The 24,116-nt window shown below is 42.9% G+C and overlaps 1 protein-coding gene across 3 annotated transcripts in view; it reads left to right on the top strand.

The window, feature by feature from the left end:
- The window catches only part of LOC111226639 (serine/threonine-protein phosphatase 2B catalytic subunit alpha isoform-like), a 32,513-nt gene extending 11,495 nt beyond the window's left edge, over window positions 1-21,018 (top strand). For 2 of the 3 annotated variants that reach the window (XM_022751898.1, XM_022751899.1), the window contains exons 2-14: window positions 790-990; window positions 3,642-3,766; window positions 5,508-5,619; window positions 7,782-7,927; window positions 9,064-9,203; window positions 10,684-10,761; window positions 11,824-11,918; window positions 12,202-12,327; window positions 13,385-13,462; window positions 13,565-13,649; window positions 13,973-14,070; window positions 15,404-15,451; window positions 18,560-21,018. In XM_022751898.1, coding sequence (XP_022607619.1) covers window positions 790-990; window positions 3,642-3,766; window positions 5,508-5,619; window positions 7,782-7,927; window positions 9,064-9,203; window positions 10,684-10,761; window positions 11,824-11,918; window positions 12,202-12,327; window positions 13,385-13,462; window positions 13,565-13,649; window positions 13,973-14,070; window positions 15,404-15,451; window positions 18,560-18,738 — 1,511 coding nt within the window. In that variant the 3' untranslated portion in view covers window positions 18,739-21,018. The remainder of the gene's footprint in view (window positions 1-789; window positions 991-3,641; window positions 3,767-5,507; window positions 5,620-7,781; window positions 7,928-9,063; window positions 9,204-10,683; window positions 10,762-11,823; window positions 11,919-12,201; window positions 12,328-13,384; window positions 13,463-13,564; window positions 13,650-13,972; window positions 14,071-15,403; window positions 15,452-18,559) is intronic. The other variant, XM_022751900.1, reaches the window with a different exon arrangement.
- Window positions 21,019-24,116: the final 3,098 nt, after the last annotated feature.

The following is a 24,116-nucleotide window of genomic DNA, read 5'->3' as shown; positions in this document are numbered from 1 at the left end:
GTGTGTGCCACTGTAGTCTCACACACATGCGTTCATGCATGTTAACACCATTGTGCCATACATGATGTGCGCATGCGCCCCAGCGCCTCTGCCTTTTGAGTTTGTGCCTGTTTGTTAAGAACACTCATGTGCGTGTCTACGCTTTGTCCAGTGTGTCTTCGTATGTGTGTATGTGACTCCTCACGTGCAGCTGTGCGCTCTTGCTGTATCACCCCCGTCGTCAGTCAGCCCCCCTCTCCAGCAGCGCCCTGGGGGCCTTCATTATGTAAGAAAGACATTACTGCAGAACAGAGGCAGAGCGGCAGAGAGACATTACTGCAGAACAGAGGCAGGCAGCCCTGATAACTCTGGCAGCCCCTGCTTCAATACAACACGTCAAGGCCTCCACAACACATGCACGCAAACACTACTCACACACACACTACTCACACACATGCACTCAGCCTTCAGCAGAGGTGTGATCAGGATAATGGTGAAGATTAACAGCTTCTGATGTTTGTGGTGCAAGCTTGTTGAAGAATACAGGAAATGTCAATAAATCATGTTCAGCATTATAATAAATATACTTCTCCTTTTTTTCCTGCATCAACTTCTCTCCCTCCATCCATATTCTACCTCCTCATCATCCACATATCCACTAATTTAAACTCTCCTCCCCTTTCTTCATCTCAAATATCTGCTATTATTTATCTCTCTTCCTGCCTCCATCACTGATCCATTTCTCTCTGCACTTTCTTCTCACTTCCATCTCCTGCCTGTCCTCTCCATCACCCCAACGTCCTTCTCCAGCGGTCCCCTTCCCCCTGGCCCACCGGCTGACCATGAAGGAGGTGTTTGACGCCGAGGGCCGGCCGCGGGTGGACCTGCTTAAAGCTCATCTCACCAAGGAGGGCCGGCTGGAGGAGGCCGTGGCCCTGCGCATCATCGATGAGGGTGCCGCCATCCTGCGCCAGGAGCGCACTATGTTGGACATTGAGGCACCAGTCACGGGTATGGTATAGTGATGAAACACGCGAGTACTGAGTGTAAATAAGTCTGTAGTTTAGTGACCAATTACAGGATAGTTAGTAGGAAATAGAAAATAGTAGGAAGGAAAGAATAGTTTGACATTTTGGGAAATATGCATATTTGCTCTCTTGCTAAGAGTTAGATGAGAAGACTGATAACACTCGTACTTGTCTGTATGGTAAATATGACTCTTCAACCAGCAGCCAGATAGCTTAGCTTAGCACAAAGACTGGAAAGCTAGTACAAAAAACAGTATAGAAACATCACTCTGCCTATGTGCCAGACTATTAATTGGTTGAGAGTAGTAACTTCCTGAAGTCTCTACTTCTAACCAAGGAATATTCCAGCGCATCACCTCTGTAAAATATCTGTGAATCTTTGTTTTTACACTTTAGATTTGTACGATTCAAACAAACCACACATACTATGTTAATAAGTGAGCTTTGCTTGTGTTGAAAGGCCGGTCAGCTGCTGGCTTTAGCTTGATCTTCTCATGGAAACTCAAGCAAGACAGCAAAGGAGGGCATTTCCCAAAATGTTGAAATATTCCTTAATATTCCTTTTCTTGTTTGCAAATCTCCCATTGGGGCATGTGGGGTGTGTGTTTATACACATGAATGAGTGACAATAGATCACACACTTACACAGCGAGGGCACAGATAACAACAGTCAAACAGAGAGATCGAGAAATGGAGCTGCAGAGCAAAAGGCAGAAAGATGAATAATTATGTATTAATCAGGTTCCATTCGTTGATTCATTAATCTGCCATACATATCTGCTGTTATTTGGTCGCACTTCACTGAGAGAACCAGTTGGCACTTATGTACCTCACAATAGCAGGCGCTGGCTTTGGTAATATCTGCATGTATTCCCTTGCCAGGGAAATGGTATGAACCAAGGAGTATGTGGAGGGGAGGAGGAGGAGGAGGAGGGGGAAGAGGAGGGGGAGGAGGAGATTGAGATCGATGGAGAACAAAATGTAAAACGAGTTTCTGAGACGATGACAGAGAAGACAGACAAGCGGGCAGGCAGACCCAGACACTCTCCACCTATTGACACTGCTTAGTTAATGTACCTGTGTATCTCTGCACGAATGTGTATGTGCATTTATGCAAATGCAAGCGGTGAGATAATTCTGTGTGGGCTGTCAGGCCCACGCAGTGTAGGAACATCGCTCAGCTTTCACAGGTACAGATCCCCGGGGACGAGGACAGAGAGACAGGCAGATGGAGAGACAGTCTATCATAAGCAGCTCAATGCAGAGGTTCTCAAACCTGCTCGTTCCCAAGGAGCAGCATATTGATCATTGTTTCCAAGTTTCTCCACTTTTACAGGTTCTGACCCAGAAACACCCACTTGAGAGGATTTCTTGTCAGAGTTAGCTGTGATTGGAAATAGCCCATAGATGTCACATAGTGAGCTACAGAGAATTAGTGCAGATTCTTGTACCGAGGGCTTTAAGCAAATGTAATGTTGAGGAGATGTTCAGGAAACAGTTTAGCACTCTGATGCACTCTCCCTGGAGATGCTCTAAGACAGACCAACTAGTGAACAGACAGGCAGGTGGATGGCTAAAATCTGAACTGACAGGCTTTTAGGGGTGTCACATGAAGGCTTCTGGGAGAATACTGAGACAGGTCTGAGGAGGCAGACAGGTACAGCTCAATTTCACTCATGCCGTTTTGCATTCCCAATTCCCAGTTCAAATTAAGGCGAATGCTTAGGAGCAGACACAAAAAACAGACATTAACATGGCAAGCAGATGGAGAGACAGACAGACGTAGCCAGCCAGACAGATGCAAAATGGCCATCGTAAAATGGCTGCAGAGGGGGAACTATGACATCAACTAAAAGTGAAAGGAGAGGCCAGACAGATGGTGAGGGAGGCGGATAGGAAGATGTATTCTGGCAGATCACACAGACAGACACAGTCCTGAGGTCTTTCAAAAACATAAAGTGTGCAGCATGTGAAGCCTGATCTGAATTAGATCCAATATTCCTGGATGTCGCTTGGAACAAATCCGTGGAAAAATTGTGGGAAACAGAGCCAAGAGAATCAGAAAAGTCTGTACAGAGTCAGACCTTCTGAGGCTTTAATCAAGCGATTTACATTTTATCATGATTCAGAAAAAAATTTCAAATAGTGCAGAAGTGGTGCTATTACATTGAAACTACAGGCGCTGTAGCACAACAGGAAATACTGTAAAAGCATTAGGGCTACAACTAATGTTTATTTCAATATCAGTTCGTTTGCTGATTATTTTTCTTAATTAATCAATTAATCACTTTGTCTACAAAATGTCTGCAATTGTTTTTTTTTTGTTTGTTTTTTTGAAAATTGACTCAAATGACTAATTGGCTATTGATTCATTTTCTTAAACAGAGGCTTTAAAAATGATCAAACTGGATTCTGTTTTATCATTTGTATTCTGTTGTTTTCCATCAGGCAGATGAGTGATGTTTCTGGATCAGCTCACAGGACACATATACCTCTGCAGATGCAAATCAGGCCATATGGAGCCACTGAGGCAAAGACGGGCCCACATTTGTTAACTGAGTTGTGGAAACATGTGGCAGCTGAGAACTGTGGTGGTCATGACTGTAACACTGCCGTGTGACTGTGTTTCCACAGTGTGTGGAGATATCCACGGCCAGTTCTTCGACCTGATGAAGTTGTTCGAAGTGGGAGGTTCGCCCGCCAACACACGCTACCTCTTCCTAGGGGACTATGTGGACAGGGGCTACTTCAGTATCGAGGTGAGGACGAAGACACTTAATCACATCCTTCATTGTAACAAATACCTGAACATGTCTCCATTTTAATGGGAGTGCATTCACACAAACATATTGCGAGCTCACTGTATTAGTATACAGTGAGCGTACATTGTGTATTAGTGTTTTTTGCCTTGAAGTCTATTATGTACTTTCCATGGGTGAGATTTATTTCACTACTGAGGTGTACAGTTACTTTGCTGTGCTGTATTTAAATGTACAAATGGTACTTAAGATTAGCACTGACACACCACGATGTGTGTCTCAATGTACATGTACAGAGGTGATGTAATTTAAAATTCATGGACAGGGAGCCTCATTATTAAGGTCAGCTTTCAGGCACTATTCAGTGTTAGTAGCCTGTGCTTTCCAATAGGACATTACAGACAGAGAATGATTCAAGGTCTGTAGCCAGTAACAAGAATATGCTGCTTACTGAAATATGTATGAAAGCTGAGAGGAGATAGTGTACTATCCAGAGGGCTGTTTGGACATTTGATTCTTTGGACTCGAGTGCAATAAAGTACTTTTGTGATCACTTTGTCTGGCAGAAAAGCACCACAGATCGACAGTGAGAGACTTGAATCCATAATATACAAGCACAGGGTGAATGTCTTAGCTTGTGGAGCCACCGTGGCATAAGGGACGTGTCACTGACATGGAGTGAGTTTGGAGCAGAGGGAGCCATATTTAGGCCACCTTCCTTACACACTTCAAGGGCGCACAGACAGGAGACTTAATGTAGCGCAGGGATGATGAAGGTGAGAGAACACTCCCTGAGCCATTTGTAGGGTTAACAAAGTGATAACAGTGAAAACACATTGGATGATGTTAAATTTGAAAAGATGTCGGACACAGACACAGTTTTCAATTAATTTTTTTTCCTGTTAATTTAATCAGTGCGATCTGATTTGGGATGATTATTGTCAGAATCCTGTTTATGTCTATCTTTAGGTTGGAATACAAATCAATTTGCTTCCAGCTCAATTTATTTGGGCAGTGGGTGGTTCATTCATAGAAGGAATTCCTAGTAACGGCTCCATCGTGATTCTCTGTGTCGCGCTTTGAATTTCCAGTTTGAATTTAATGAGGGGAACTGAGAGTGAAATGACTCCAACTCTGCCTCACACAATTACTTAATAGCAATGATGTGTTGAAGCAAAAGTTGTTTTCTCTGTAGTGTGTGCTTTAAAGGAATGGTTTAACATTTTGGGAAAGTTAAATGAGAAAAGTCTCGCGTCTGTCTGGTTAAAATGAAGCTACAGCCAGAGGAGAGTTAGATTAACTTAGCATGAAGACAGGGGAAATGAGCAAGCCCAGGCTCCCTAAAAGTAAAACAAACATTTAAAACACTAATTAACATATTTAATCTGCAGAAACACTCAAGCATAAAAACAGCAAGTTGGGATTTTCTATTAGCTCACAAACAGCTAGCCTGGCTCTGTCCAATGGTAAAACATCTTCCAACCATGCTGGCATGACCTGACCTTACTTCCTGAAACTAGTCCTTTAAGCTTAAGACAAAACATTTATTTACAGTATACGACTGTGCACAGTAAATATGTCATTAGCTGAATTTGTAACAAGACGTTATTAATGCTGGCACTACTTTAATCAATACATTATAAATGTACTGTACTTCTAAAGGTACCTCTTTCTTGGTTGAATGTTGTATTTTTCTTGGAGCTGCTCTAACCAGCGTTTATTCTCCCTGGTGAACCTTCAGTGTGTGTTGTACCTGTGGTCACTGAAAATCCTCTACCCAAAGACGCTTTTTCTTCTACGGGGAAACCATGAATGTAGACATCTGACCGAATATTTCACCTTCAAACAAGAATGTGAGTGACTCCTGTGTTTCCTCCCTAACGTTATGTCCTTCATTGTCTCTATTTGACTTTGTGTCAATCCCTCTCTCACCACTTACATCTCTGTTGTTCTTTAACGCTATCAGTTCTTTCCCTTAAAGATGTTATAAAGTAAAGTATGGCTGCAACTAATGATTTTTTCTTTATGAATTGATTAAATGTCAAAAACTAATAACAATATCCATCACAATGAAATGCCATTTGGCCTTGGAAGTAACGCTGGGTCCGTTGCTTCAGACCCATGCACACTGCTTCAACGTGTGGGGAAATGCAAACCTTGGTGGACTGTTCTTAGTTACTCTCTGATTGGATAAGTCGTTGCTCAGGAGAGGGGTTTCGTGAACAGTCAGTTGTTACAGATTAATCTTCTCTCAATCAACTAATCGATACATTGGCTGATTGTCTCAGCTATGAAGTTATGTGTTTTCTGTAGCATCTCTTTTCTTCTTCTCTTCCTCCTCCTCAAGGATCCTCCCATCCTTTTCTGTTGCTGGCAGGTTGAATCCTCCCTCCGTTCCCACGCTCCCATCCTACTTTTCTTCCTCTTCCTCTCCATCATCTTCCACCTCTTCCTCCCTCCCCCAGTCTCTCTCTCTGTCTCTCTGACTCTCTCCTCGCCGTCCTGTCCGAGAGTGGGTGATTAGCAGCAAATTAATTTGGCCCTTAATGATTGGCTCAGGGACTTACTCCTCTGTGTCTGATTGGCCAAGGGACGAGGAAGCTAATTTCCCCTGGTGCTCGTGGCAAATAGTGGTCGCCCTCAATTACCATCTGCTGTGTGTATGTGTATGTGTGTGTGTGTGTGTGTGTGTGTGTGTGTGTGTGTGTGTGTGTGTGTGTGTGTGTGTGTGTGTGTGTGTGTGTGTATTTATGTGTGTGTGTGTGTGTATGTATGTGTGTGTGTACCACAAGTGTGTGCAAGACAAGTGCATGTGCTATGACTGACTGCATGTGTGTGCAAGGGAGTCTTCATGAATGTTTGAGTGTGTGTGTGTGTGTGTGTGTATGTGTGTGTGAGGAGCTGACAACTGGTGGACTAGCAATAATGAGCTCTTGCTCGACACAAGGCAGATGGAGAGGTTGACAAACACACTCCTTGCTATCACACACACACACACACACACACACACACACACACACACGCTAGCTACTGTAAGCTGGTACTCCTCGATACTGGCTTTGATTTGTGTACATGTCGTTCTCATGTCCTCACACTCTCCCTTCTCCTTCCCACCCCTCTTCTTCCTCTCTCCCTCTCACCACTCTTAACCTCTCCTCCTTCTCCTGTCTCCTCCTATCAATCTCACTCCTTCTCTCTTTATGAAATTATCATTCTCCTTTCCTTTCCTCACTGCTCGCTGTCATCCAAAATCCACCCTTGTCTCTCTCTCTCTCTCTTGTTCTTCTTCTATCTCTCTCCTCCTATCTATTCAGCTATTTTAATCCTGTGATATTGTTTTGTGTCAGATGTATTGTTACGCCCATGTGTGAAATGTCCTTAAAGATGCTGCGTGTTGGATGTCTTTGTTGATATCGCTGCCAAATCAAAGGAGTTTTTCTCAAAGCAAAAAATTCAGCCTTACAGTGAAGCCTCTACGCTGCTTCATGCTGCTCATATTTGGGTCAGATTTTGTTCACTGGAAACAGAATTGGAGTCTTTGCATCCATATGTTGCCTGTAATAATGTGCTGTAATATGGAGCTTTTTTTCCATCATCATATGTTTCTTGTCTGGGAAGTGACATTTCTAAATCATTAGAGAGGAGAGAAACAGGTCATACAGGAGTGCTAGAGATGGTCGCATAAATCAATAACATGTAATGTGAAAATCCTACTGGTTCGCGCCTTTATACTCAAGTGAACTAAAGTATGTTTTTAGAGGAACCAAACAAGTCTGTATGAGGCCTATAGATGGCTAAGTTCTTCAGATCTGTCCGTGTAAAGGCTTCATGTTTGTTTGTTCTCTGCGTGTCTTGTTGCAGTGTGTTTGTGTGCGATATGTAACAGTCACACTCCAAATGGGACTGACTGTAAATGTGTGGGGATGGTGGCTGTTCAAAGCATGTCAGAGCACACCCAGGTGCTCCTTTTGTCTCAAGTCCTGAAATATCTCTCCGCCCCTCCATCCACCTCCAGGTAAGATCAAGTACTCGGAGCAGGTGTATGATTCCTGCATGGAGGCGTTTGATTGCCTGCCCCTGGCAGCCCTGATGAACCAGCAGTTCCTGTGTGTGCATGGGGGACTTTCACCAGAGATCCACACGCTGGACGACATCAAAAAGGTACAATAAGACACATAAACTCACATACAAGTTTAAACTAACAATACCGCCCTACTTAGGCATATTGCAGTAGTTATATAGTGCATACATACTTGGTCAAAATTGACTAAAGACCTGAACTGACTTTTTGGCATCTGTGTTATTATATAAAAACATTGTGACAGAGCTGAAAACCAAACCACAACCAAACCATTGTAAATTTTTTGATTGTTTATTGATATAAATATTAAAAGCAGAAGGACAGACAGACATCTCCAAACAGCGATACATTTATTTCATATGAAGTAGGGACTGTAAGTAAGAAAGTAAAGTTTATTTTCTTAAACAAGAAGTTAGAATGGACATGACAGTTGAAAGGACACATTTTGGCTGCATTTCCTTCATGTAGTCCTCCAAGATTATCCAAAAGCTGAATGAACTATCCACATTTTGAAAATGTTATTTAGCTTTACTTGCAATTATATTTTAGGCTAAAATAAAAAGCCTACAAAGGTATAAAATGAAGGCAGTGCAACCTTTCTATCTGTCGCACGGTTAGTCAGTTTTAATAACAATAATATAACATGACTGACCTATGTACAGCACTCAAACACATCTGGGAGCACAGACACAAACACTCACGTCAACTTATATGTATGCCTTTACACCAGGCTTTAGTGTAAAAGCAGAGAATTCATAAGAAACCAGAAAACACACCAGTGAAAGAGACCCACACACAACGCGCTGTACGTATACAGTTCACAGTAATACAGAATACAAAGGCACACGCATGAACACAGAGACATGAGAACACACACTTCCTCATCTAATGGCAGTGTTTCCATGGTGAATCTGCTGGTGTGACATCTTCCCCCTCCTGTGTGGTGAGGGTTGCCATGGAGATGCTCTGCTCTGACAGTATGTGTTTGTGTGCGCTATGTGTTTGCTTTTCTTTCTCCTCTGATTTATACTATACGTGTTTATGCCTACATGTGTGGTTAATATGACTGAACATTTTGTGTACTGTTTATATATACATTTTGTTTCTACATAATTTTATGTGTGTGCTGGTTTTTATGTGTACAATTGTGTTTGTGTAAGCTTATATTTCGTGTGTTTCTTTGTGTGCATTTGTGTGTGTGCATCTTATGTCCTAGTTGGACCGGTTCAAGGAGCCCCCAGCGTTTGGGCCCATGTGCGACCTGTTGTGGGCAGACCCCCTTGAAGACTTTGGCAACGAGAAGACCCAGGAGTACTTTGGCCACAACACAGTTAGAGGCTGCTCCTATTTCTACAGGTACAGGACAAAATTTCTCCTCACAAGGTCCATGATCACACCAACAAAAGGAAATATTGCATAAGAGTCCTGACAGTTTATTTTAGATGAAAATCAGCTTGAACTGAATATCGCAATAGATCCCTGCACCTATGAAGCTCATGAAGCTATGAACTAACCTGATGTCCAAACAAGCCAGACTGAATGCAATATTCAGATATAAAAAATACAACATTGTTTAAAGTTACCAGCTTAAACATGCAGACAGATATAAGATTGCTTCTCTCAAACATGTTCCCAGGGCTCATTCAATGTGTTTTAATGATCTGGGTGCCTTGTGAATGCCCAGTGTTAGTGAGCTGTGGCTTTCATTTACAACTCAGGAATCTAATAAGTTTTAGGTGGACTTCAGGCTATTGGTTTGGGACGTTGGTGCTGAGAAGAGAGATGCTCCCTGCTTGGTTACACCACATCCACGGTCCAACAACAATCACTGGGATTTGTACAAGAGACACCAAATCTTGGCCAGTTCACACACTCACACACACACACACACACACACACACACACTCACACACACACACACTCACACACACACACACTCACACACACACACACTCACACACACACACACTCACACACACACACACTCACACACACACACACTCACACACACACACACTCACACACACACACACTCACACACACACACACTCACACACACACACACTCACACACACACACACTCACACACACACACACACACACACACACACACTGTGTGTACGAGCACAAACACAGCACATTCACAAACACATACACACAGTTCCGTTTCAGCATGAAACGATATCCCACAATCCCCAGGGAGACTGCACGGTTCTGTTGCTATGACGACTGGCTACTCCTGCCAGATACTGAGTGATATTAAGATACAGTGAGAGAAAGAGGGAGAGCAACATAGGGGGAGGATGGTTGTGGTGGGGTAGAAGATGAAAGCTGGAATTGAAAAAAATAAAAATGGAGGAAGGTAAAGACAAGGAGCTGAAGTTGAAAGACAGATGGAGCATCGGTGCGGTCCTACTTGGGTTCCTCAAAGTTGGTGATATGACATGTTATCTTTGGAGAGCACTGTGATTTTCTATGTTTAGCAGAAACAGCATCAATCAGCCAACTAGTGTATACTCGGCCCCCACAGCACTGAGGCAGCCATAAGCTCTGCTCAGGCCTGCCTGTACTCACTGATGACCCCTGCTGGTCCCAGTCAGACATGACATTAGAAAACAAGAGGCCTACTCATTTCCCACCGCTAGACTTTAAATACTTCCATCTGTTTTGTGGTTTACAACAGTCTTGATATAATAACAAAATGACATATTTGTTGTGTAAAGTGGTTCTTACTGGATCATTTTGGATATTTCTTCCCCTGGATGGTTTTCAATTGCCCAATTTCAGATGCATTTACTTGCAGTCTTACTCTCTGTGTGTCTCTTTCTGTCCCCAGTTACCCGGCAGTGTGCGAGTTCCTACAGACCAACAACCTGCTGTCAATCATCAGAGCGCATGAAGCACAGGATGCTGGGTAAGCTGACTGACTGTCGCAGCTCAGTCCTTCTCTCGGCTTAAAAGGGAGCACCATTTAATTTAATGGCTTACCTTGACATTTCATGTGCCAAGCTGTTATTTTTCTTTGTCAGGGAGTTGGCACATTAAGGGGAAAGAGGTTCCACAATTTTCCCTCTGTCGCCGTTAAACTGTGTTATTAGCATTGTTAGAGATTGTCTGACTGAGAGCACCAACTAGCCTGAACAAAATTCAGGTTGACTAACTCACGTCTTGGAAACAGCACGGTCAGACAAAGAGCCATGTCAGGTTTGCACTACTAGTCTAAATAAAATAGTGGGGGCAAAATATAATTTTCTGACCCACAAATCCATTACCGACATCTGTTATCTCAGTGAAAATCCTCTAAATATAATGCCGCAATTAAGGCAGTGCTATTCTGAGTTGTGCTGTTTGGTGAACCCATTAACAGTATTTTGTCTGTCATGCAGCAGGGTAGTCTGGGTAATCGTCCATGGGTCTTGGTGCACTCAGCAATGGCTATTCAAAAGACACATATCATTTCAGTAGGATACATAAGCTTCAGTACCTGAAAGTCTTGATTACTGATGAGTTTTGTAATTAGTTCATCTCAGGGGACCCAGCGAGTAGAGGCTGCTCTTGTGCTTTGTTTGTTGCTACAAATGAATTATGAGTGCTTGTGTTTATCATCATGTCTAATCTCAGTAGGTTCTTTGCATACAGTAGACAGCCTTGTTTTTATCGTGACTAAGTCATTAGATCTGTGCTTAAAATCAAAATGTTCAGTTTGTGCTCACAGCTTCTTTCAAACACCAGGGATTTGTAGTGCTCAATGTTAAGTTTACTTTACCCTGCCATGTTGCCCACACAGATTTTCCCAGCCATGCAGGGGATTCTGTTCCTGCTTCATTTGTTTTTAAATGCGTGGCTGTCTCACCTTCAGCCAGTCCCTGTCTGGTTTAAAGACCTCTGAAGCAAATCCTTAGTTTTCATCCACAGTGTGGTGTTTGATTTGAATAGCTATAACGTGGGCGGTTTGTTTGTCTCTGTCTTTCCTTAGGTACCGCATGTACAGGAAGAGTCAGACTACAGGTTTCCCCTCCCTCATCACCATCTTCTCTGCTCCAAACTACCTGGATGTCTACAACAACAAAGGTCTCTCACACACACACACACACACACACACACACACACTTAAAGGTGTACGTACACAAAAAGCTGATGTGTGAGCATTTCTGTGCAATTATTTTAACGTGAACAGATGTTATTCTTTATCCAAGAATGACTTAAAACATCCATGACGTAACTTCCTCTTAGTGTAACATTAGGAGCAACGTGATATATGATGGTTAGTATTTAGGGAACATTACTGTCTACTGTATAACCAAAGTGGAAAAGACTAATATCTGTATGTGTGTGTGTGTGTTTGTGTGTCCAGCGGCGGTGCTGAAGTATGAGAACAACGTGATGAACATCCGTCAGTTCAACTGTTCTCCTCATCCCTACTGGCTGCCCAACTTCATGGACGTCTTCACCTGGTCACTGCCTTTTGTGGGAGAAAAGGGTACCACACGCGCACAAACACACACACACACACACACACACACTCACACACACACACACACACACACACACACACACACACACACACACACACACACACACACACACATATTGTCTCTTGATACGTTGCATCACAGTTTCATTTAGAGGCATAAATCATAACAAGTTGGTACATTTATATCAACTGTAGCTTCTACCATCTACAAAGATATAGCTACATACTGTGTTTGCAGTGAACTGTTGGGACTCTTGTCTCCATGTCCGTCTTATAGTCTGATCAACAATAACATCATGTCTGTGTCTCTGGTGGGTCTGTGGCTCTATGCCACACCTCATGACTTAAACTAGCATTTGTGTATCTTTACACAGAGTGATCTAAGGCTGCAGCACATCAGAGAACCCTACACAGAATTTGTCCAAATATATTGTGTGATTTTAAAAAATGACAAAAAAGCTAAAATAGGCTCAGTTTGTCAGTTACAGCCAAATTTGTGCTTGGAACTGCACAGTCACCACCTTTTCTTACCAGGGGCACATCAAAAATATAGTTGTGAGTGTTTGCATTAGGTAAAGTTATAAATAACCCGACGTGTTCTTTTAAAATGGCAACTAAACTAAGTATACAAATCACCAAAATAAAAGAATCAATAAAAACAGTACAAGGAACCATCTGTGTAAATGTGTTAGTTTGATAAATTTCACAGGAAGATCCTTTTTTGTGTACTTTATCTGTTTCTAGTACCACTTAATAATACTCTCTAAAAATAACAATGATATCAGCTTTAAAAGGTAAAAAGACAACCCCTACTTACAGGATTAGGGATTTGCGGGTAACTAGAGTTTAGTCTGATTTGTCCTTCATTACATCCCTTTTTTTTGGAGCGCAACAATAGAGAGATGACAGGAACTGATGGGAGAGAGAGAGAGAGATGGGGAATGACATGTAACAAATGTCTCCAGCTGGGTGTAAACCAGGGAAGTTGCAGGTCATGGTCCTCATCTTAACCCCAAGGCCTCCAGGGCGTTTGGTTAAGTGCGTGTCTCTGTTTGTCCTGCAGTGACTGAGATGTTGGTCAATGTCCTGAGTATCTGCTCTGACGACGAGCTCATGAACGACGGAGAGGAGATCTTCGATGGTAAGAAACATTCACCAGTGAGCAGCGTATGATGAAACTCGTTTCAGTGATTTAATAAAATGTCAGAGTTTACAGATGAGTTTGTGCTTGATCGTCTTACAGCCAGTGCAGCAGCAGCAAGGAAAGAGGTGATCAAAAACAAAATCCGAGCCATTGGGAAGATGGCCAAAATGTTCTCTGTTCTACGGTGGGTTGAGTTCTGGTGTGTGTGTGTGTGTGTGTGTGTGTGTGTGTGTGTGTGTGTGTGTGTGTGTGTGTGTGTGTGTGTGTGTGTGTGTGTGTGTGTGTGTAAATGTAGTGTTTCCTTTAACTTCTGCAGAAATCATCAGCAGTCCCTTTCTTAGTTCAGTGTTTGAACCCACAAGCATGTTATTGTGTTTGCAGGTGGACAGTGTGAGGAAGTGTGTAATTCTCTGTAACTCTTTCTTTATCACCTGCTCTCTCTTTTCATCCACACACACACACACACACACACCTGTCACACACATACACACTGTCTCTGTTTCTCAGGGAGGAGAGTGAGAACGTGTTGACCTTGAAAGGATTGACCCCTACAGGCATGCTGCCCAGCGGAGTGCTGTCTGGGGGCAAACAGACCCTGCAGAGTGGTGAGTGTTTCACACACTTGCACACAGACAAAACACACTCCCCAACTTGACCCTGAACACACCTTCCGAGACAGATTTAAAAGACACACAAGTACACACAGACCCAATTTGAATATCTGCTTTGGACCATCTTCCGGTTCCTTCCTGCCCTCTTTCCTCTTCTCCCCCTCTAGTGCTGATTTCCTCTTCTCATCCTCCTACCTCACTGACTCACTCACTCTCTCCACCTCACCTCACCGGCGCCGAGGATACTAACAGCCTGCTGGTTGTGTGTGTGTGTGAGAGAGAGACAGTTAGACAATGCCCTGATTATTAATGCAAAGAGATAGACTCTTACAGAGAGGCAGTGAGAGAACATACAGGCAGGGTGTGTGTGTGAGCTAACACCAGCTACTGCTAACTCTGAACCTGCCCTGGTCTCAGTGCTGCCCTCCGGGCCTCACATGACTAAAGCCTGAAATATCCTTTTGAGGCTGTGAATTTGTGAACACAGTGCGCACATGTTCGTACCCGTCTGCCAACACAAACAGCACATAATGCTATTGTGTACAGCAGGGGATCATGTTGCATTTATCAAACCACAATATAGACAAAAGTCCATCAGGTGGACATTTTTGCCATTAACTTACAGTGTTGCGCCTCAGTGGCTCACCTGGTAGAGAGCGTACCACGTAGGCTTGGTCCTGACCTCAGCAGCCATGGGTTCGAGTCTGACCCACAGCCCATTGCTGCATGTCATCCCCTCTTTCTCACCCTGACTTTCCTGTCTATCTCTCTCTGTACTATCAGAGTAAAGGCAAAAGCGCCCAAAAAATAACTTTAAAAAAACTGACAGTGTTTAGTCGAGAGCCTGACAGGAAAACGTGGGGAGGGAGGGAGGGAGGGAGGGGGGTGACAACAAAGGTTGTCAGACTCGAACCAGAGATGCTGATGTTTACATGGTAGACAATTATCACGCCTCTTATCATGTTTGGGGAGGTCATACTAACTTTCACTCTTTAATCTATTTCATTTTCCATTTTAAATTTTTGGTGTTGGACCAACCCAAGTACTCACTAAACCCTTTCAGACCTGTGTTTGTCAGACAGCATGTAGCTGAGGTTTCGGAGGCTCCTCCTCGAGCCACAGTCACCCATAACTGCTTCCCTCAAGCCAATACATTTACGCATAACAGCACAGAAGCATGTTTCAGCCTTCACTCCTCTCTTCTTCTCCTCCTTCTTTCTTTGTACTTCATCTTCTCTCTTGGACTCTGTCATCTTCTCTCTCTTCCAGTCCTCCTTCCTCTCTCTCTCTCTCTCTCTCTCTTCTTTTCTCTCTGCCCATCCTTCAGCTACCATTGAGGCCATAGAAGCCATCGAGACAGTTAAGGACGCTGAAGGTAAAATCCCACTCATTTCACTGTGTGTGTGTTGTGTGTGCACACATGCGTGCACATGTGTGTCTGTGTGTGTGTGTGTGTGTGTGTGTGTGTGTGTGTGTGTGTGTGTGTGTGTGTGTGTGTGTGTGGCATGGCTGCACTCTCAGCCATCCATGCTCATAAGGTCATAGATTTTCCTTACCCACGATGCACTGAGCTCTTCTAACTGCATCAGCGCTCACAACAAAGCCTAGAACCACTGCATGCTGAAGCCACCACATCAAAACACACAAACATACTTCTTTCCTTCACTTGGGAAACAGGAATATTGCTACACCTTCTCTCCCAATGCACACACATGCACACACTAACATTTATGTACGTCCCAACACACACCACAAATCACACACAGCTTTTTCTGACACACAAAAGAAGAGCGGGACCGTGGGTGGGAGTGGGTGTTGTGAAGGTGGGCAGGGTCACTCAGACCTCTTGTAGTCTGCAGTGTGTTACAGTCCTTTTCTCTATATTTCATAGGTGCTGTGGTTCTGTAGAAGAGGAACATGCAATCAATCTGTTTCTCTACAAGATGTGGCAGAACACCACTTCACCAAGTTAATAATAAATAAATGCAAATGGCTGAGGGAATATATATTTGAATTAATTTCACAAACCAAATCCTAAAACCTTATCTGGGATAAAATATTCTGAATTCAAGTTGCAGTTAGCTTTTCACAGAGCTCTCAACCGTGTCCCACGGCCTCCTCCGGCAAATGGTCACATAACCTGAGTACAGAGCTTCAGTCCCGTGCTAACAGGTGGTTTGACCCAGGTCATGTGATTGAGCCATTTGATGAAGAAGACTGGGGGATATGGTTGGAATCTCTGCGAAAAGCAAATTAAAGTAACTTAAGTCTATTGTTTAGCTGAGTGCAGACGTCCACGCTGTCACTGTCAAAGAGCTCCTGCCTCGTATTTTCTCTTGTTCACTCACTGTGATTAGGTGAAGCTTGAGTTTTGAATATTTGACCAGATATGTGTTCCCAAGTTTAAGATTTAATCTCCAAACTTAAAACTTCAGTGTAAAGTAGAAGAAGATTAATTTGGCACTTGTATACATTTTGGTCTGCCAGGTTCGTCTGTGCTACTGAACAGATTGTGGTCATGGTGTTTGTGTTTAGTGTATTATATTCTGTGTACATAGGCTCAGTGATGACTGCACGCTTACTAAACTGTAGTCTTCTGTGTTTGTACCTTTAGTGCTGTCCTTGGCTTACTTGAACTATAGTCCATAATTTGTTTAAGAAAAATAAATTATGGCTATCTCTCGTGTTATGTTTTTCTGTCATGTAATATGATTTGTAGCTGAGTGTTAGGTGTCCGCTGTGTAACACAGTGGCATACTGTATCTGTGAGTAGCTGCATGTGTGCAAAGGTAATATGACAGTAGCCGTTGTTCAAAAGTGGCGTAGGTTCCCCTTTATTAGCAGTTCAGCTGATTTCAAAGCCCCAAGCATGATTATTCCTTATTTTAATGAAATTGGTTTTGATGTTAAATGCCATTACAAGAGGTGGTCCTGATTTAAAGGGGTACTCCAGTGATTTAGTATTTCACTTCCAATAAGTTGAGGCACTGAAAAAAGCCAAAATAAAACAAGACTAAGAGAAGCTGAAGTAGCTAATTTGGGTTAATTAGATGACAAGCCTTGCAGTGGGAGTAATCATCTTGGAATAATGTGGGATTGCTCCCATGTGTGGATAACAGAACGTATTCCCATTCTTCCCATTCTGCTGAGATGGTTTGAATGCATCATAAAACTCCCCCTGCTTGCTAAATGCACCCTGCTGGCAACACAAACTTCTGTTCAAGGAATAGTTCAATATTTTGTGGAATTTGTTTAATCTCTAAACAAACAGAAAAGTACAGATGACAAATTGTTGCTTTACAGCGAGAGTCCTGTCGTCACTGTGAGGTTGCCAGACGGAAACTCCAGGAAGTCACTGTGCCAGGCCAAAAAATAGTCACAGCACCTACAGTTACTCCCCGTACGATGTGTCAGTTAGAGAGCTTTACAGGTGCTGTCCCACCGTGTCCACTCTTTATGCTAAGCCAAGCTAACGGCTTGCTGTTGCTTGCTTCATAAAAACATGAGAGTGGTATCATTCTCAAATAACCGTATTTCCCAAAATGGCGAACTATTCCTATAAATATTTGAAGTCTCCAAACAGAGACTGCCCTGACGACATCATCCATCCATGACTAGTTGTAAACTGACCTTCATCTGTAAAATCGGTGGAGTGCCCCTTTAAGAGTTAACTTCTACTGCACCAGCATGTTATTCAGTGAACACACTGACGAAGGGACGTAGTGACAAATTTGAAAAAGCCTAACTAAACGTACAATATAGTGATCGACAGGAACTTCAAAGGACAGAAATGGAAAACCTGACAACTGACTTTTGAATTTTTGTTTGTAATTTACAACATGTATAGGAAACTAGTAACTTCCAATAACAACAGTTTCAAACAAAAGGCTGTCAGAAACTCTTCACGGAGACGAGACATGTCTGAAGGACTTATGAACGACCGCTTCTGTGCAGCTGTGCTTTGTTCCATACTCTGTGTCTCATAATGGCTTACCTTCCAGGCGTCTCAGACTACTGATCTAGGATCAATGGCCAGGTCGCACTGACTGTCACGTTCACTGTGAGCCGCGAGGTCAAACTAATCCTAGCTCAGCATTCAGACAACAGATGAACACTGGCTGATGTGTGTGGATATTGGTGTAGGAACCCTGTAGATGAAACAGAACTTTGTTTATCCAAACCCAAAATGGCCTTCAGCTGAAGGGAGCACTGTCAGGATCAATGTGCGCTAAAATGAAAGCGTTTAAAAGGTGAATTGGACCAGAATGGATGCTTTGGAAATGTCTGCATATTCATATTTCATAAGTGAATAAAATGTGGTTCGGAATTTCGATCCATTTCAGTGCTCTAACTATTTCCTTCAAAGCTGCCAGGGGTTTGGATACAGAAGGTCCTGCTAAATGTCTTAGTAGATATTAAGTGCGTGCATGTATGTATGTTTGTGTGTCTGCGCGTGTGTGTGCGTGCCTGCCTCTCTCCACAGCCATCCGAGGCTTCTCCCCGCAGCATCGGATCAGCAGCTTCGAGGAGGCCAAAGGTCTGGACCGGATCAACGAGAGGATGCCGCCACGACGCGACGCCGTCAACAGCGTGGGCCTGTCGATGGGCCGCATGAACATGGGAGAGCCCAATGGCACCGACAGCAACAGCAATATACAGTGATGGACATACACTCCCACATGCCCAGACACATACCTGCAGTTACAACACTGATATGGTACCATATTTATAGATACGTGTACATAGGCATATATACACAAGAAAAATGCATCACACACAAACACAGTATTTCATACACTGAATAGGCTACAGACAACATCACACACACATGCAATCACACACACGATTACCTACCCCTTTCCCGTTGCCCTCAGCTGTATGTAAAGGCATGAGCGTACCCGGACTTTACCACCAAAGGCTGAGTCTCTTCACTGAACTGATCAGCCCTATTTAGAGAACTACAACTCCCATGTACCTGCACCACAACAGGAAAGAAACTACAAAAACACTCCTCATGCAAAACAGTAGGAGCTGCTGGCCACTGTGTATTTGGGGGTCACCGGTGGGTTGACAGTGTCAGCATGAAGTGGCTGTATCAATGGCGTGTGTTGTGTCGGGCGGTTATGTTGGTCTAGTGTTTGCACGGGTGGGGGGAGAGTTGTGGCGATCATGGATGGGAGCGTTAAAGATACGTATGGTTCTTTTTCCTGTTTGCATCCCAAAACAGGAAGTGGAATCAAACTTGCGATAGGTTGATTTTTATAGGGTCGTGGATATTCCTGCGTGTGTGCGTGCACATGCTTCAACATGTAAATGTCCGTGCGGTTATATTTGAAAATGTGTTTCTGTTTGCAAATCTCAGATTTGCAGATCTCGTCATCAGCCAGGCAACAGTGAGAAAAAGTTGGATGTGTGGTGTGGTGGTTTATCTGTCGGCGAGAGACGTGTGGAGATAATCTCAGCTGCAGTCTAATCTGAGCCCTTGCTGTTCTTTTCTTCTTGGGAAGAAATTCCCGTTTGCTTTTGTAGCACTGCACTGTACCCATCCTCAAGTGGAGGACCCCCCCCCCCAAAAAAAAAAAAAAAATGTAGTCCCAGGCCAGAGGAAAGGTTTGAAACAGGGCCCGGATCAGATTTGAAACAAGTGTTTCTCCCTACCTGCCGTGTGTAAATAGGATACATAGAGAGGTTCTATTGCACATCTGATGCATATGGTCACAGGATTCAAGATGCAGTATAACAGAATTAGGATGCTTTAGGTATGTGAGGGAGTTGGGGGGAGTTGAAATGTGAAGTCATGCTCTATTCATTCTCTTTCTACATCCTCCTTTCTTCCTGTGTTGCTGTCTGCTACCAGACAGCAGTGATGGCCGGTAATGTCCGGCCTAAAAACCAGGAAATGATATTTCACAGAGGAAACAGACTCTTCTGGTGAAGGCAGCAGCCAAGACAACAAGAAGAAGTCAAAAGAAAAAGGTCTTTGTAAAGCATTTATATTAACGCATCAGTGCATGCAGAGTTAAGTTCTTTGATAATAATGTGAAGATTATATTTGTGCTCTGTGTTTCACTATGGTAGGAAATTTTTTCTTCTTGTTTTTCTGGCTAATATAAATGAACTGAGGAATAATGAATAATTTATTTTGTACATAATGTTAATTTAATTTATTTTTTGTATTCATTTTGTGTTATATTTTGTTTTGTTTTTTTCATGTTTCTCTTTTTTTTTCTTTTTCACAACCTGTGTTTCCGGTTTCTTTCAACGCTGTACAGAATGACAGTACGCTTCTATTCAAAGTGTCAAGTCCACGTTCTCTCCTCTCTTCTTTGTTGATGTACAGGAGTTGTTTTTAATGATAAATATGAATAATGATAAACAAATATTAAACTAGCATTGATGAATGACCATACTATATACAGAGGCACAGGCATTCAGGCAGCCAAAAGCATGATTGCATGGTTAAAATTTGCGCTGTTCAAAGCAAAAAGCAGCAAGACACATTTTAACAGAAGAGCCGGTGTGTTGCCGTCACAATTTAAAGGAAAAAAGTGTACTCTCTCTGATCATAATTCTTGATGATTCCTCTTGTTATTTGATGATATTTATGATTCTATGATTATTATGATTCTATTTATTATGGACATTATTCTTAATATTTAAGCTCTCTCTCTCTGCTGGTTGCTCTTCATGTTGCGTTGCTCCTTGGTTGATCTTGTTGTGCTTCTTTGGGAGAGGTGAACCCCCCTGGGAGACCCTGTGCCATAGAAATTGTGCCACGGTTCTTACTTTCTTTCTCTCTCTCAATCTCTCTCTCTCTCTCTCTCTCGCTCTCTCTCTCTCTCTGCTCTCTTTCTGTTTTGACTCCCCAGTCACTAACACTGTAAGCATGCCCCATGGGACGATCCACTTTTTTACTCTTGAATAAAATATGCATGAACCTTTGGTATGGATACAGTGCCTTTACTTCCTTACCACTGAGCATGGACACACGCACACACACACACACACACACAAGACCCACCCTCATTCTACAGATGAATGCTTCATTAAAGCCAGTCGGACTGACTGAACCTGTTCTGCCGTTGCCAGATCACATAAAGGACATGCTTACATAACCTGCATAATTCAGATTATACTCAGTGTATGAATATGAAGAATATACTTGTTCAAACTGAAGTATTAGAGAATGAAGATGTACAGTATGTACAGTATAGATTTTAGCATCTTAAAACTCATTCATTCCAACACATTAAGTCAGTCGTTCTCAGTCTTTGTGGCTTGTGACCCCTTAATATGAACCAAAGTCTCCTCGCAACCCCTGAGCAGTTCAGTGATTCTACCTGCTCAGATTTATTATTTATTACTTTTTAGGGGCCTGAAGAGGAAAAGATATCTAGTTTTTCACAAGAAAAATCATTAAATATAAATAATAATTTTGTGCAGCAGAATTTAGTTTTTTAGTGTCGTGCCCAGGAAATCCTCTCATGAACTTTTCTAATTATTTGAACCCAGGTTGGGAACAATGGTCTTTTGTGTTCTTCTTTGTATGTATGTATGTAATTTGTATAATTCCTTTAAGTAAATCCATTACTGGAAGAGTTTTAACTATCTTTCTCTTTCACTTTAAAAATGAAAGTGAAAAAGTGCAAATGAGCCTCATGAATTATACAGTGCAACATTTAAATAAGTGACAGAAAAAAAACCTGAATAAATGAGAAACACAACCAACGCAGACCTATGTATTTGCAGAGCATGAGGGGTGAAAATCATGTGCTATGTCCCTGTAGCCTTGAAGTTCAGAGTGGGCTGCTCCCCTGCCCCCACTTTGCAGTGTCTGACTCCGTCTAACTCCCAGCCAATCCAAAAATGGGCAAAGAGGTGTGTGTGTGTGGGGGGGGGGGCAGACACCGTTACCTGCTAATTAGTGCTAACATATAAATAAAATAATACTAGAATTGCACTCACCTCAAAAGAAACAGCAGCAAAGACTTTGTCACGTTCTGTCAGATTATTTGTCCAATATTTGCATGAAAAATCCTCCAAAAGGCGCCAACACTACAATCACAGTTGAGAGGTCACATTCAGTGACTCGAATTAGCCGAGGTGACGCCTAGCAGACGGCTAGCAGTCTGTGACAGTACCCACCTGTCACTCAAAGTGACCACGCCCTCAATTACTCATAACTTAAAGCCCTATACAGAAATGTAATATATGACTTTTAAAAGGAAGAAACCTCGGACAGACCCAGACTCATGGTGAGCGGCCGTCTGCCTCGACCGGTTGGGTTGAGAGGAGAGGGATGGGGGAAAGAGGAGAAAGAGGAGAGACCAGCTGTATATACTGTTATATGTAATACCTTTGGTGTAATGGTGTTATCACCATTGTGATGGATGGATGGAGAAAGAGAAAGAAAGAAGAGGAAGAGTGGAGAGATGGAGAGAGAAGAGGGAAGGGTTAAGGGAAGGGGTGGGGTTATGAGGGGAGAAAGGAGGTTACTCCTCTCTCGTCTTTTTCTCTCACACGTCTTCTTTTCCCTCTTCTCTTGCTCCTGCTGTTCTCTCTTTTCAGTCCTTCCTTCACCTTCTCAAATGCCTTTTTCTCTTTCTTCTCTCTGGCTTCCCTCTCTTTCCTCTCCTTCCTCAGTCTCTTTTCTTCCTCCTTCTTTGCCTCTTTCGCTCTTTCTTGAGCTACGCTTTTCCTTGTCCGTCACTTGGCCGAGTTCCTAGAAAAGAGAGAAAACATATATTGAGTATTTTCTCTGAACAAGCTGTCAATGCAACAAGTCATTACTCCGAATCAAAATGATAATATGAGGTGGCGTACCTGGAGCTCTATGATCTTTTCCTCCATTTGGCTCATTTTACCGAGCCACTGCTCCTCCATCTTTTGGGCCTCTCTCTCCTGTGCTCTCTGGACACTTGCCTCCTTTGCCAGATCACACTTTTCCAGGATGACCTGGCTCACCTTCTTGTCCATCTCTTGTCCAAGTTTTTGCCACCTCCTCCTGTCTCAAGAACCCTCTGGTCTTTTCATTCTCCATCAACCACGACACGTCGAACTTTTCACATTTGTTCTGCCAGTGGACTTTGGCCTTGTTGTACTCCACCTGCTGGGTATGGAGAGTTTCCTGAAGGGAGCAGGTTTCTGCCTCATTTCTCTCCACGTCTGTCTGACCTGGCTGTTGCTGAGCCTTGGTCAGTTTTTGTTTTTCCTCCTCCCAACTCTGCTGCTTGATGGTCATCTTCACTGTCAAATCATAATTTTCATTGGCCAGCTCCTTGTTTTGTGTTTGAGCTTCCAGCAGAGCTTTACTGAGCGTGTGCAGGACTCTGCTGGGAACAATATATTTTTGCTTCATGGTCGCTGAAGAGGTTAATCCGGCCAAGACCAGATCTCAGCCCAGTTGAACAGCTATAGGAGTTTTGAACTAATGTGTTACACAATGTCCTCCACCACTATCATCAGAACACCAAACGTGAAAATAATCTTTGGAAGACCTGTAGAGTCTTTGACAAAGAGCAGCTGTTCTGAAGCCTGCTTTTTACTTCAGTTTGGTTTTCACATCCAGTGGACGCAAAAAAAAAAAAAAAAGGGCACAAAATGGCCACTGTAACATCTGTCAAATATTTCAACAGCAATTTAAGTGGAGCCCAACTTCACCTTTGAAAATAAAAGGTCGTAATAAAATCTGCTGTCTACAAAGGTATTTATATCTTTATAGTGTGAACTTCCTCTTTCACAAATCTTTGTTCTCTCTCTATCCTGAGAAATTCAGGACTCAAAAAGTCAATAATGGCAGGTAAATAGATTTTACTGGAATGGTCTAAAAAGGCAAAGACACCAGGTGGGAAGAATCACATTAAATCAGGCAGACAAACAGGCAGGAACAGGAAATGAAAGCTATGCAAACTAAGGTCTGAGGAGCTTGGCAATCTGACATCTGGGGAGTTCAAACAGGGAGGTATATATATATACAGAGGGGAAGAGTCGGTAAATGGGAACAGGTGTGTGCAGGGTTAGGGTTAGGGTTAGGGGTTGGG

This window comes from Seriola dumerili, unplaced genomic scaffold (genome assembly GCF_002260705.1).
Source record: "Seriola dumerili isolate Sdu_G_001 unplaced genomic scaffold, Sdu_1.0 BDQW01000161.1, whole genome shotgun sequence".
NCBI classification, from domain to species: Eukaryota; Metazoa; Chordata; class Actinopteri; order Carangiformes; family Carangidae; genus Seriola; species Seriola dumerili.
The sequence above is the reverse complement of the archived record's forward strand: the minus strand, read 5'-3'. Positions and strand labels throughout refer to the sequence as shown.